The 13,980-nt window shown below is 35.7% G+C and overlaps 1 protein-coding gene across 2 annotated transcripts in view; it reads right to left on the bottom strand.

Moving 5' to 3' along the window:
* samd12 (sterile alpha motif domain containing 12) overlaps positions 1 to 13,356 on the bottom strand; it is a 121,746-nt gene extending 108,390 nt beyond the window's left edge. Inside the window, exon 1 of one of the 2 annotated variants that reach the window (XM_066715966.1) lies at positions 12,806 to 13,356. In XM_066715966.1, coding sequence (XP_066572063.1) covers positions 12,806 to 12,869 — 64 coding nt within the window. In that variant the 5' untranslated portion in view covers positions 12,870 to 13,356. The remainder of the gene's footprint in view (positions 1 to 12,805) is intronic. The other variant, XM_066715967.1, reaches the window with a different exon arrangement.
* Between the last annotated feature and the right edge of the window lie 624 nt (positions 13,357 to 13,980).

Here is a 13,980-nt window from a genome sequence, read left to right as displayed (position 1 = left end):
TCAAGATATTTGTTTAATATGAATTTTGTCAACTCAGTTCATTTACCTATTATTATTATTATTATTATTATTTTATTATTATTTTTATTTCTTGGCAGATGCCCTTATCCAGGAGGACTTACAACTTAAGTGCAAAAATACAGTAAGTACAAGGCACCAATCATTACAAATTCAATTTAACTAAAACATAGCAATTCAAAATAATACATTTTACAAATTACAATTTACAATTTACACAAGTACAGTAAGTGAGGTCGTACATCCTGGACGGTGAAAGCTAAGTGCTGTCAAGATGTAGGGTCACAGTCAGGGGTTATGGGAAAGGGAGAAAGGAGGAAAACAAATCAAGAATGCAAGAAGCATAATAAAAACTGTGAAGTGCTATCTAGCAGGGATAGAGGACTAATATTACAAGTGCTGTCGGAAGAGATGCGTCTTGAGTAAGCGCCGGAATGAGGTCAAGGACTCTGCTGTTTTGACTTCGGTGGGCAGGTCGTTCCACCACTTAGGGGCCAGGGATGAGAAGGAGTGGGCTCTGGAGGAAGGAGAGTGGAGAGGAGGCAGGGTTAGTCTTCTGGCACTGGAGGAGTGCAGTGGTCTGGAGGGGATGTATGGGGAGACGAGGGTCTGAAGGTAGCTTGGTGCAGTGTGGTCGAGACAGCGGTAGGTGAGGGTCAGTGTCTTGAACTGAATGTGTGCCGCTATCGGGAGCCAGTGGAGGGATCGGAGCAGTGGAGTAGCGTGTGCGAATCGGGGCAGAGAGACACCAGACGAGCCGCAGAGTTTTGGATGAGCTGGAGCGGCGGGTAGTAGATGCAGGCAGGCCGGCCAGGAGGGAGTAGCAGTTTTTTTCCCAAGCAATAGAGTACTCTGCTAACAGGGAACGTCCTGGGAACTTTAGGGAACATTCTATTTAGGTCCCAGAAATAACGTTCTCTCTGGGATGTTTTTAAAACGTTCTGCAAACACACTGAATGTTATGAATAGGTCCGCTTTAGGTTCTTACTTGACATTACAAAGCGGACCTGCACAGGACCACAGTTCCCTTGTGGTCCCCCAGTGGTCAGAACAGGACTTTGTGATTCCATTACGGTTTGGTCCCACTTTGGTTTCTGTTATGACTTTACAATCCTGACATTCACAGGACTTTATGAAATGTCCCCTTTTGGTTCCCTATTGGTTATGGCAGGATGTTACAATCAGGACATTCACAGGACACTAAGAACGTTCTATATTGGAACCCATTTTGTTGCTACGGGATGTTTTAATCAGGATATTAACAAGATTTTATTAAATGTCCCCTTATGGTTTCCTAATGGTTATAGCAGGACGTTACAATCAGGACATTCACAGGACTTTATGGAATGTCCCCTTATGGTTTCTTATTGTTTTTTCTCAGGAAGTTATAGTCAAGACATTCACAGGACTTTAGGAAATGTTGGGTTCCTACTGGTTATGGCAGGACGTTCCAATCAGGACATTCAAAGGACTTTAGGAAATGTCCCCTTTTGGTTTCCTAATGGTTATGGCAGGACAATATAATCAGGACATTCACAGGACATTAACGTTGTTCTTGTTTGCTTTTAGTGGTAGAATGTAATCATTAGGAACATTTTAACAGGGTTTACAGTCAAACACGGTAGAAGTGCAAGATAACAGAATGAAATCTCAAACAATAATTAAAAAACAGCACACTCTTAAATCACTACAATATTAAATCAATTAATTTCAATTAGGAAAGAAACCCACCAACGTTTCGCCCAATAAGCCTTCATCAGGGTTTAGTGAATCTGAGATCATGCAGCAGATATACCTTATGGCAAATGAATTCAATGGGTAATACTGTTATTCAATTAGCTGTCAAGAATGGGTTTATTGAGTTTTAATTTTTCTATCATTAATTAGCAATCATCTAATTTCTACAATTGACATTCCTCATTTATCTTAATTATCAATGTGAAGGAGCCCTCCCAACTGCTCGATGGGGGAGAGACAAAGCTGTGGGAACACAAAGGAGTTGTGCAAAAAAAGATACGTTTATTCCAAAACAGGGCAGTGTTCAAGCAGGGAACCAAAAATTACAGTCGGCAAAAATAAGTCCAAACAAACTAAAACCTAAATGTAACTGAAAATACTAAACCGATACATACTTCAGTCTTAACAGAAACCAGGGTAGTATATGAACAAGGGGGAAGTCTCTCTACTGAAGCATCCAGCACCCTTATATTGGTGCTGGCAGGCTGACTCCTCCCACAACAAAGAAAACTATTAAATAAAATGAACAATAAAATGAAGTCAACCTAAACCCACAACTTAACTTTGCGTTTCCCATAAAATTCTCTGGTAATGTTAGTTTGCAACGTCTTTACAACTTTAGAGAACATTTAGGGGACATCGCAAGGACCTGTTTTTGTTAGCTGGGGTAAGTCCATTTGATTGTCACAAATCTGATGTTATTCAATTCCATGGTAAAACTAAGAAACCAAGATACATAGACAGTATCTTCATGTACACTTTACCTAAGCAAAGTCTTTATGGGTCACCCTGATTGTAGTGCACAAGCACCATGTTTAATGTAAACATTTAACAACATTGAATTTGTGTCACTTTCTACAAACATGGAGTCACAGTAATTTATTTTAAGAAATGCACTTAGCATTGGCTTTACAACACGGCACCAAAGAGATCTGTTGTTTATTTTATTTATGCATTTTTTAAGTGCAAACACTGCTGATATTAATATGGGAATAAACATAATCCATTGCAAAGGTGAACAAAAGAAGAAAAGTGATTTAAGTCAACATTGAAATTGAAAGCTACGAACTGACTTGAATGAAAATGTAGCATTCCTTTAATGAAAACCACACATAATACTGTATCACTTGCTGGGAAATTATTAAATTTGTTCCTTCTTTATCTTTGAATTTAGGTCAAGCCTTTATTATTTTTAATAACATTTAAGGTATTAAGCCTGGCTGTGAAAAATATTTTCTGCTTGAATTGCTAGTGTTGTGAATTCGCCTGCTTAACATTACTGTTATGTGTGTCTCACTGAAATGAATATTTATGATTACTAAAATAAGACTGCTACGGAGATGTAATAGTTTTTTTTTTTTTTTCTAAGAATCTTGCTTCAGTAAAAATAGAGCACTTGTAATTCCACTTAAAGCCCTTGGATTTTATTTCTGCTTTGAAGGTTTGGATATGCTGGCCACCATTAAGCAGCTATTTTTCACTGGTAAAATCAGTCCCAGGTATGAAGATATTCTGGAAGTTAAGGTTAAAGCAGCAAAAAAACATCTCAATGTTTGTAGGATTGCACAAAAAGTAAATTAATACATTAGTAATAGTTTAGTTAAACTCCATAAACTTATAGGAAGTGTTACTGTGACTGTACATTATATTTTCACTTTTCCTTTGATGGATTTTCAATCTGCTTTGGGCTTTTAAATAATATAACCAGTCAGGTAGATGTTTCACAATTCTGAATGAGAACATCAAATATTTAATTGGAAGCATTTTTACTAGTGTGCCAGTACAAGGCAGCCATCCCTTTCTTAAACAATACATTTCTAAAATGCTTGCTGGAGAAGTTCAACTTCTAACACAAATAAGCTTAAGATAAGATAAGATTAGCTGCCATCTATTGGTTTACTATATAAATTAATAGGTAGTTGGAAAGGGTGTCTCTTACTGTACAGTCATCCCCCAATATAAGTTGTCTCCTCTTACGATGTTCCACACTTATTTCGGCAAAATTGCACTGAGCAGTTGTTGTTTTCACTACTGTTGCTAAGGTTGCATTCTCGTAGTGTAGATTTCCACAGTTCTGCACAAAATTCCGATTCCATTGTTGGAGCACAGATCCGCACAGAACGGCAGAAATCTGCTCTACATGAACGCGACCCCTGTGAACACATGGCTCAGTTTGCTTCTGTGCAGAATCATCCACAAGAATGCAGCACGTGACTGAATCAGTTGTGTACAAGGCTTACCTCGTGTTCTATAGTTTAGCAAGTCGGTATACTCTTTACAAATTACTTGACTGTATCGATTATTTATTTTAATACAATTATGGGTTAATGGTTTCAATTACATCATCTCATCACCAGTCTTAGAACCAATCACGACGTAACTTCAGGGGATTACTGTAAAGAGAGGTCACTGAGACATCAACAGAACCGTGAAGCTGAGCGGTTGTGACTGCACAAATGGTAAAATGACATCTCTTCTATAATAAGAGACAGCATTCGCACAACCTATTAACTTATTATAAATCACACACATCAGAATGAAACAAAACATCTTCACAGTGAAAAATACATTTATGTTTGTTACATTTAACAATCAGCCCACTTTCTCTCCATCTCAAAATGTATTGGTCTAGGATCTGCTGTAACTACAGTAGTCATTCTGTGTTGTGTTTTCATGCTAGTTAAACATGAAGAAACAATTAAAAATAAAAATAAATACATCCACTAGCACTAGCCTAAGTGTACTGAAACGTCATTGGTAACTGAAGATTTTTTTAATTTATATACATTTTACATTTATACAAAAGATAAGAGGTATAGTAATTTCTGAAAATGCTGCTCTGTGATTGGCTAGATTCTCATGTGTGATATATAATATTTTGTAAAAACAGCTTGTGACAGAAACACCGAGTATGCAGTTATTGCCTCCACTAGGGGGCAAATAAAATGACATGGTACAATTATAGGTTAATATAATGTTCACTATTACTGCATTCGAGAGTCAATTCTGTATAGGCTATTTGTTTTCAAACACAAAAATCAATGTTGGCACTCCAGTACCTTGTGTTATCAGGGAAAATCACTGATCCTAAACACCTTTCTCCACTCCATTTCAGCTCGGACCACAGGACTGCTAGACTAGTGCTAAATAAGACATCAGATTTAAATTGGTTGTCTTACGTTAAAAAATATATACATTGTGTTGCATGGCTTATTAGAGGTTTATTTAGTCAACAGAAATATGACACTTATTTGATATTAAAATCAATGCCACTATATGGAAACCCATGCAGTTCTGCCAAATCTTTAGTTTTAGTTTCAGTAATCAGTATAGAATTTCAGGTTAATAGGTCTCTCATTTTAGCAATTTTGATCTTAATTAATGGAAATCGAAAACTAACTTCCACATGCATGCACATGCAGCCTTAGTGCTTAAACAAGAGAATCAGTGAACCAATGAAAAAGTTATGTATCAGAAAATTCAGTACTCCATTGTTAAAATGTATTTATGTATTTGCTTAATAAATGCAAGGCTCAAGTTTTTGCATTATGATCATTTCCGTGTGCAAGGCATTTTTCCATATTAAATAGATTGAGAATAAAAGTAGAAGGTAGTCAGACCCTTCATTTGAAACAATGTTATTTGGCAATTCCTTTAGTTCATTTGGTGTTGTTCGTTAAATAGAAATCAATGAAGTGGCTGTCCAATGTTTAAACACTAACTTTTATTTCTATTTTTTTTTTTTTTTACAGTTTTCTCTAGGCTGACTCTGTGTTAAACAATCTCTGAAAAAAATATAGGCCTAATTGATAAATAACTAGTTTCAAGAACAATTTTGTAAATGTACAGTTATAAAGCATTTCTGAATTAATAAGTAGCCTTACTTTAAAGCAAAGTTACAACCAAAGTGGAGATTAAACGGGCATTTGCAATAATATCAGATAACTACATTAAGCAGCATCTCTTTTCAAACAATTAAGATGGATGTGAAAAGTGACTTCTTTAGTAATACTGAATGTGGATTTATTTTACATTTCTATACACCTAGTAGTATAGAAGCTGGAATAATTTTAGCTTGTGATTTTCTTCAGTATTCTAGAAATAAGCAAGCATTAGTATGCGTTTTGCAGAGTTTAGTTTTTTTTTTTTTATTTCATTTTATTGCAGTGAAATTCCTTAGAGGAAAGGGAGGATTAACAAGATGATCCAAAGCTGTGTTCAGCCTAATTATCTTGCCTCATCAGTAATGGGGAACTTGCGTGGTTGCAGAGTTTCACAGAGATAGGAACCCGATTTAAAACACAAGACACATTTGAAGACTTTTGTGAAATATGGTAAGCTTTAAGCCGATGTGTGGAAGGCAATGCATTATGATCAGATATTTTTTTCCCCTTCTTCTTCTCATCATTCTCATTACAAAACACATGAACTGTAGTTTCAAAAGACTGGCAAACAGAATGATGGTATTCAGTTTGCAAAGGTGTTTCACTTTTGTACTTACTATAATCAACCAAAATATAAATAATAACAATTTTAGAAACTGCACATTTCTGCCCGTCTGAACTGTATATTGTATTTTTCAGTGTAGGTATTGATTGTGTTCTTCCAAAAACAACAGAAGATGCATTGAACAGCCAAAGGTACACTTACACAGAAAGCTTTGATTTTATGCTGCAAAAAGTCTTTAAGCTGTAGCAAACCAAAAAACAATGCAGAACAATGCAGACTGGAACATGTTAGATTGCAATGTTTTAATGTTTGTTGACTTTTTGTATTTATTTTTATGAACATGTTATGCAGGATTGCACTGTGGCACCTGTCTAATGAGTGGAATAAAATATTACAAGGGATGAATCTTGATTCAGCTTGCAGGATTCACTAAACCTAAAGCAAATTAATCTGGTCTGCATGAATGCAAACTAAAAGCTAATGGGATAGTCTGGGGAACCATAAAGTAGTCACAAACCCTGCACAAGCACAAGGAGGAATATATATATCCACAGCATTATTCTCCCCGCTGACACAAAACTACAAGACTATAGATTGTAGCGGTTACTATTAATAGAATAAAAAAATAAAAAAATAAAAACCAAAGCCGCCATTGATGAAAACTGTGCAGTTATTATTATTATTGGCAGAAGCCCTTAGCTAGGTGTTATTTATTAGGTGGATCAATTATGTGTTAGGTGAATAACAGATCAATGTAAAACTTTTATTCAGCGTTCACTTCCCAGCTAATATGAGCACATTACAAGTGATATAACCCTTCAAATAAAGAGGTACAGTGTTAACCCTCAATATGTCTACCGATTGGCCTAACGGGTGTAACACAGTACTGGGGTGCAGAGTGCCTGAGCTGTGGCTTCGAATCCACCGTGGAGCTCCATCCGCATTCATTTTCCCCTAAATATGCCACTGCGGGACACGATGTTGTGATATAAACGCCTATTACAATTTGTATTATCATCACTTGAAACTGAACAGTGATGTGTACATCAGTACAAAGTACATACTTTTAAGATCTCTTGATGTCATCTACTGTAAGAGACAATAAGTACAAACTTTATGCTCTGTGTCTCAAGGTGCAGTACTTACCCAGCTAACACACAACATTGTGGCAACATTTTGTGTTAGGAGGGTCCTGACAGAAGACCCTGCGGTACTCGCCATATCACTCCAAAGCCTGTGAACTGTGGCCGCACTGACAAAATACATAATGTAGAAACCAGTGTTTAATGTTTACACATACATGTTAAATATTTGATCATGTTACACAGATATATTTAGCCTTGTAGCATTGTCTACATTGCATTTCCATACATAAATACTCTTTACAATACACCTTGTAATATGTCCAGCTGTGTACCGTGTGTGTGCGCGCGTCTGTGTGTGTGAGTGTAACATGTATAGTTATCACTTCCACTTTGTATAATGTGCCTGGGATAAAGGCAAAACATTGATCACCCATACAAGATTATCTGTTTGTTTCTATTTGTTTCCAATCCTAAATGTATCCACTATGCTGTGGACATTTGCCTTTAACGGATTATTTATTTATGTATTTATTTATTTAATCCACCCAATGTGCAGTGCACAAACCTCATACACTGGATGTGTTGGCTTCCAAGTTACACACATATATGCCTGTAACAATATTCCATAAATATCATCCAGACATCTCCATGCTTTACCTATTTGTGTAAATATTAATAATAGCAATTATACTATATACTCGATGGTGCTCATCTCTTAAAATTTGCCTTCAAACAGAGAGAGAGCTGCATGAACTATTGAAAACCTGATCCGAACTTCGGTTACAGAATTACTATTAGATACACATTAAATCCGCGGTGAGTGCGTTACTGCCCGTGGGTCTAGGGTAAAGATACACTGTAAGAAAGGATACTCACATGGATTTCTAGGCTGTATCTTTTTTTGATTGAAATCTGCCCCATGTCTACAGTTAAGCAGTTGATTTTATTATAACTATAATGAACTATAATGTACCTGGCAATGTAGAAAAGTCACCAACAAACGTGTCCTTTGTTTTACTTGTTTCACTAAAGTTATACCGAGTTCACACTGGCTATTTGATTCTACAATTTTCTTTATGAGGACTTTCTAACAACCTACAAGAACAATATGTTGATGTGAGGGTGGCACTTTGTAACCACTGGCAGGGCTCCAAGCCAGCTTTAGCAGTGGCAACATAATTACACAGTACTGATAAATAGTAAGAGACAATAGAAGAGAGTGTTTGAGCTGAGAGGCTTTGATTATGTAAATTTCTGATGCTTAAGTAACATTCTTTTCCATGGAAAAACCTAAAGGATCTCTCACAATTTGTACTTTTTGCAGTATGTTTGTCAGCTCTAGATTCATGTGGTTTGTTTGTAAGATTGATCAAATGCCTGGAAATAAACATTTATTTGGTACAAGTTATTTTATTGACAATCTAATGTAAAAATTAGATTGTGTTTCATTTGCAGTTGTGGATACTAAACAGTTGCTATCTTCATATTATCTAACCTATTACCAGTTTGGATTTTAAATTAGAAACAGTATTATGTAGAACTAGGCCTATTGTATTATTTGATAAAACTATGAATGTTTGATTTGCTTTATGCATTTAATTATTTATATTCAAAAGAGACATGGAGACATGGTGCCCAATTCTTTTTGTTCAAATTTGCAAAAGTGCATTCTATCAAGTTGGATGTGTTGGGCTGTTTCAACTTAAAATAAAATATGATTTTTTTAATTTAATAATTTAATAAAATATGCACTTTATTGAAAAATCTCAAACTTCTCTATGTGAATCCACATAATGGCTCAAGAAGTAAAGAGGGGACTCTATGAAATAATGACAAACCAAAAATGGCCAAACAGAGCACTTTCTCAGATATTAATAAATCTTGAATTCTGTGTAGTTTAAATACTGTTGAAAAAATAGTCACATTGCCAATTGAGTGAATAGGAGGTGATTACAAAAATACAATATATGTTAGGCATAAAGATAAATATCTGTATTAAACACCTGTAAGATGTGAACATGAATATAATTTCCTGCTGATATCATTATGTAAATTGGGTCTTTGAAAACATTTTACTCTTTAATTAAAATGCTCACAAATTTGTAAACATGGGTAACTGTGAGATAATAATCTCACAAAGATTCTCTCAAAGGCAGGGATCACTCGTACGTCTTTAGACGTATGGCGTAAGATAAAAGGGTAATGGTTGCTGCCAAGGTAAATGGCAAGTAGTCTGGAATTCGCAGACATTCCTATACACCAGGTATGCAGCCTGTTATCCCAGTGTGTTGTTGCAATGCAGCCAGCAGCTTCAGCTTCCAAATTACAAACTAATTCCCACTCATACTGCATTCAACTCATTCTTGAGAAGAGTGGCGCCCAGAAGTGTCAACTCTGACAGTGCGTTTAGTACAAACAATAGAGGCACATAACAACAATGCAGAGACAGGGAACAATCAACATGAGTACTCGGCCATAAAGAAGAAAAGAAGCAATCAAACATTCTTAGATCTTGCTTATTATACTGCTTGTTAAATCTACTCTGTTCCTTACAATAGGAAAACATTCACAACACTACTGTGTACTACATAAGTTCTAGCAAATGTCCCCCCCGACCACCAATAGTGTAAACACAGTGGTAATATGCATATAAATCTTGTGAAGCAAAGTTGAATTAAACCACCAGCTGAGCTTTGAGAAATGCACTTGAAAGGTCAAGCCCAACATTTAAAAACACAGATAAATGCTGAAGAGGAACAGTCCCATAATATCAAATACTTATTTCAAAAGCAATGTCCCTGTCACATGTTCAGGACAATTGCATTAATGTGACCAGAAGTGGATACATAATTATAATATCATTTCTCAAGCATTTCGTGCATGCTTTGAAAAAAACAACTCTTCTTGTCAGCTGCAAAACACCACTTGAACAAATGTCAAATAACTTGTTTTAAATTGTTAATATATTTCTAGCCTAACACTGTCAGCAAAACAACTATATTCACAGATAAAAGACATGTTTCCAAGAACAGTAGTTATAGAATATCCAGTGCATTAAGACTATTCTTCTTCCTGCCATGTAATATTGGGAAAATTGAGAACAGCCTACATATTGTACTGCAGATCACAGGAGCTTCAATAAATCACTCTTTTGTACAATGTCTCAAGTGCAGCACAGGGTACCTTTGTGTAATAGAAATAGGACAAAATGTTTACTTTTATTACCACAGCAGCTGTACTTCAGTTTAGGGATACCAACTTTTGTTGTACAGCCTAATACATAACAATATACCAGTTATAATGTGTGAAATATATAATCCAAATTATCACAGAACTAGCGTCTCACTGGAAATCCATTCAACCCTTGCATCGACTCTAGTGACAGGAATTCCTAAGTGTGAACCTTGTCAAGAGGAACATCAGGTCAATCTGATGTGAACCAGAAGAGCCTGACATTACAGATGAATTGGAATATTCCAGCTCTGGATAGCCAGAGTATTGAGGATGGAATATTCCTCTAGCACTCCGAATACCAAAGGAATTATATAACAGATAAGTTAATACCTATTGTATTATTTTTTGGCCCAGTTATCATAATCAAATAATAGCCTTGATCAACAAATCTTACATTATTTTCCTTTAGTTTTTATTTTATTTAATGCAGATAGTTTGAATGAAAGAATGAAATTAGCATGTAAGTGTAAAATACTACATGACTTACATTTCAATTTCCATTTTTGGTAAAGTTAAGGAACGTTGTGATATTTATTATCAGTTTTAAGATTCTAATTCCCACCCATAGCTTAATGACAGATGAAAACAAGTGAACTTTTAATGTAATTGTATATGGTATTAAAAAGGCCTTAAGGCCCAAGAGTTGGTTTACAAAAAGAAAATAGATAAGGATAATCAAGATAAAAATGTTGATCCACCTGACAATTACAAACATCTAATACAATGACTGATTACTTTCATCACCTAAATCCAGTATCTTCTGAAAAGAGAACTAGATTTGGAAACTGGGATTAAGCGGGTGGGTTGTAGTCTTGATTTAATTTTGATCTAGGTGTTCTTTTTTTTGGTGTCCTTAATCAGACAATTGAACCACTTTAGATGTTTGGTTAAAAAGAAAGTGATATTTTTTCTGGTCTCAAGAGGTTAATCTGTTCAGGTCCCTGGTCTGACCAACCCTGTATGAAATACAAAGGAACGGTACTACTTCCTGGATACTGTTCACTTAGCATGAAGTAAACATTGCAGTCATATGACTGGCTTGGATAAACTGTATGTAGTCACAGACAAAAATTAGGAAATGGTCTGAGAACACATTTGTGGCAAACTATGAGATCCGATTTTAGACTATTCTTTTCCTTGTAATTTATCAGACACATTGGTCAAATTGAGAATACATAATGTACTGCAGATCAATAAAGTTTCAATAAATCACTATTCTGTACAACGTCTCAAGTGCAATACAGGGTAATCGTGTGAGTCACCTTGGATAAGGGAGTCGGAAAATAAATAAATAAATAATCATAAATATACCTTTCTGTAATAGTAATAGGAAAGAATGTATAATTGTATTACCACACCAGCTGTTCAGTTTAGGTATACAAATTGTTGTTGTACGGTTTAAGTTACTTATAAAACTTGCAGTACTGTGGTTAGTTCCTAATGATAAGTAGTCAAAATCCCTATTCTGAAAATACTGTGAACTTGATAAATACACAGACGAAACAAAATTCAATATTGTACAAATTCCAAGTGCTGAGGAGAAAAATTATAAATAGCTTAATTAGATATCAGTTTTACATTATTGATTACAGATAATATTTTTATTTATGTTAGTAATTCTGAAGATTTTGTGAAACTTGAGTCAAGACAGAACAAACTCGCATCTCTGCACTGAAACAGAATATGCACTTCCAGTGGCATAGCCTATTAAGCATCAAAGCAAAATCTAAGCCTCTACATTTCTCCAATTTAATTAATATGAGATTAATGTTTTAATCAGTCCTTCATACAGAATGGCCTGAATTACACTATCCCAAATATAGATGCTTATACACATTACAAGAATAATAATATTATGTATTAATAATAATACAAAGAATACTTAAACATATAAATAAAGACACTGGATTTTGAAGAGTTTATTAAATAAAGAGCTCTAATTTAATCCGATAATTCATTGGGTATTGGGTCAATATACCTAATAAGTTCACTAGCTTCAGGTTGTACTTGCAAATGTATAGAATCCTTATGCTGTTATAAGAAAAGGACGATTGCACCCTTCCAAAAAAAAAAAAAAATCCTATTACAACAACTGCAAATATGTACAGATTGTATACATTCATTGCATATATAAAACAGTTTGCTTTTTGGCATAAGTACACAATAGACGTTTCAAGCATGCATTTAAGTTGATATATACATACACACATATATACATTTAGAAAAGACACACTAATGTCTGCATTAGTCACACACATGCAACACACAACCTACACGCCTACCTCTTGTCCGATTCTGTATCCAAAGACTGCCACTGATGTGCAGGTGATGTGCTTGTCCCAACATACCAAGGTAACTCTACAATCCCTGCTGTGGATGCTTTTGCTTGCAAGTTAGGAAAATGCCCAAGCCAAATAACAGCCCAAAACCCAAGTCTCTCTCAATTCTCAGTTAGCAAACACATGGCGTTAAAAAGTGCGTGGAATTAAAGTAGCAATAATTGCCCCCTGCCAGGGCCCCGTGGTGACAGCTTGAACAAAATGATCAAGTATGTTGGCACCTCACTGCACTTAATAATACAATGGTCCTGCCCAATTCATGCCATGAGAATGAACCTTATCCCTCCATAGCCAACTCGCACATCACAGGTCAAAGGAAAGAGTCAAGTAAAATGTCTCCAGAGCGGTCTAAACAGATCCTCTTTTGACAAGTGCAGTAGCGGTGGTCGCTTTCAAATATTAACTGCTATTCGTTGTTCAGCAACTTAACAGATTGGCCTGCCCACATGCACAATAAATATTTCATAATGCTCCCAGTTTCATTTCTCTAAGCCACACTGGATTGTCATACATCAGTGAGCATCTGTGGCATGCACCGACTCCGCCGCTAACCAATCACAGTCAACTAGTTTCCAGGTGTCTGTTTATTCGCGTTGTGGTGCCAAAGACCGTAGTTTGAGCATTGACACCTCTCTGTCCTTACCTTCAACAGCCATTCTATCACTCTTCCTTTATTTCATTCATTCTTCGTGTGGCGGCAATAGATCTGAAGTTCAATCGCATGATACCAGATTTTGTTTTTCCTTCTGGGCATCTGCAGCCAGTGACAAATCAACCTGCACTGCACAATGCCGAGTCCTTGTCGCGAAGCACTCTGGGAGTTGTAGTTGTTTTTATTTTCTTTTTATTTTGAACACGCACGTTAGGGAAATAACAACCTTCCAACTGAGACGGTAGTTGATAGTGATTCAATACGCTGGCGATAAAAATAAAGTATTTGTTCCTATTTTTCATTATACATTTCTTGTAAATTATGTCCCATGATTCAACACTACAACTCCCATACAACAATCCAGAAGTGATTTCCTTGGTGATAAATTAAGGGTAAAGGAGGAAGAGCGTTCTCTCAGTCAGTGATTAACTATATTTGCGTTTTAATACAGGCAATAGCACGACAT

Source organism: Amia ocellicauda, chromosome 10 (genome assembly GCF_036373705.1).
Source record: "Amia ocellicauda isolate fAmiCal2 chromosome 10, fAmiCal2.hap1, whole genome shotgun sequence".
Taxonomy (NCBI): Eukaryota; Metazoa; Chordata; class Actinopteri; order Amiiformes; family Amiidae; genus Amia; species Amia ocellicauda.
This window is presented reverse-complemented; position numbering and strand designations above follow the sequence as displayed.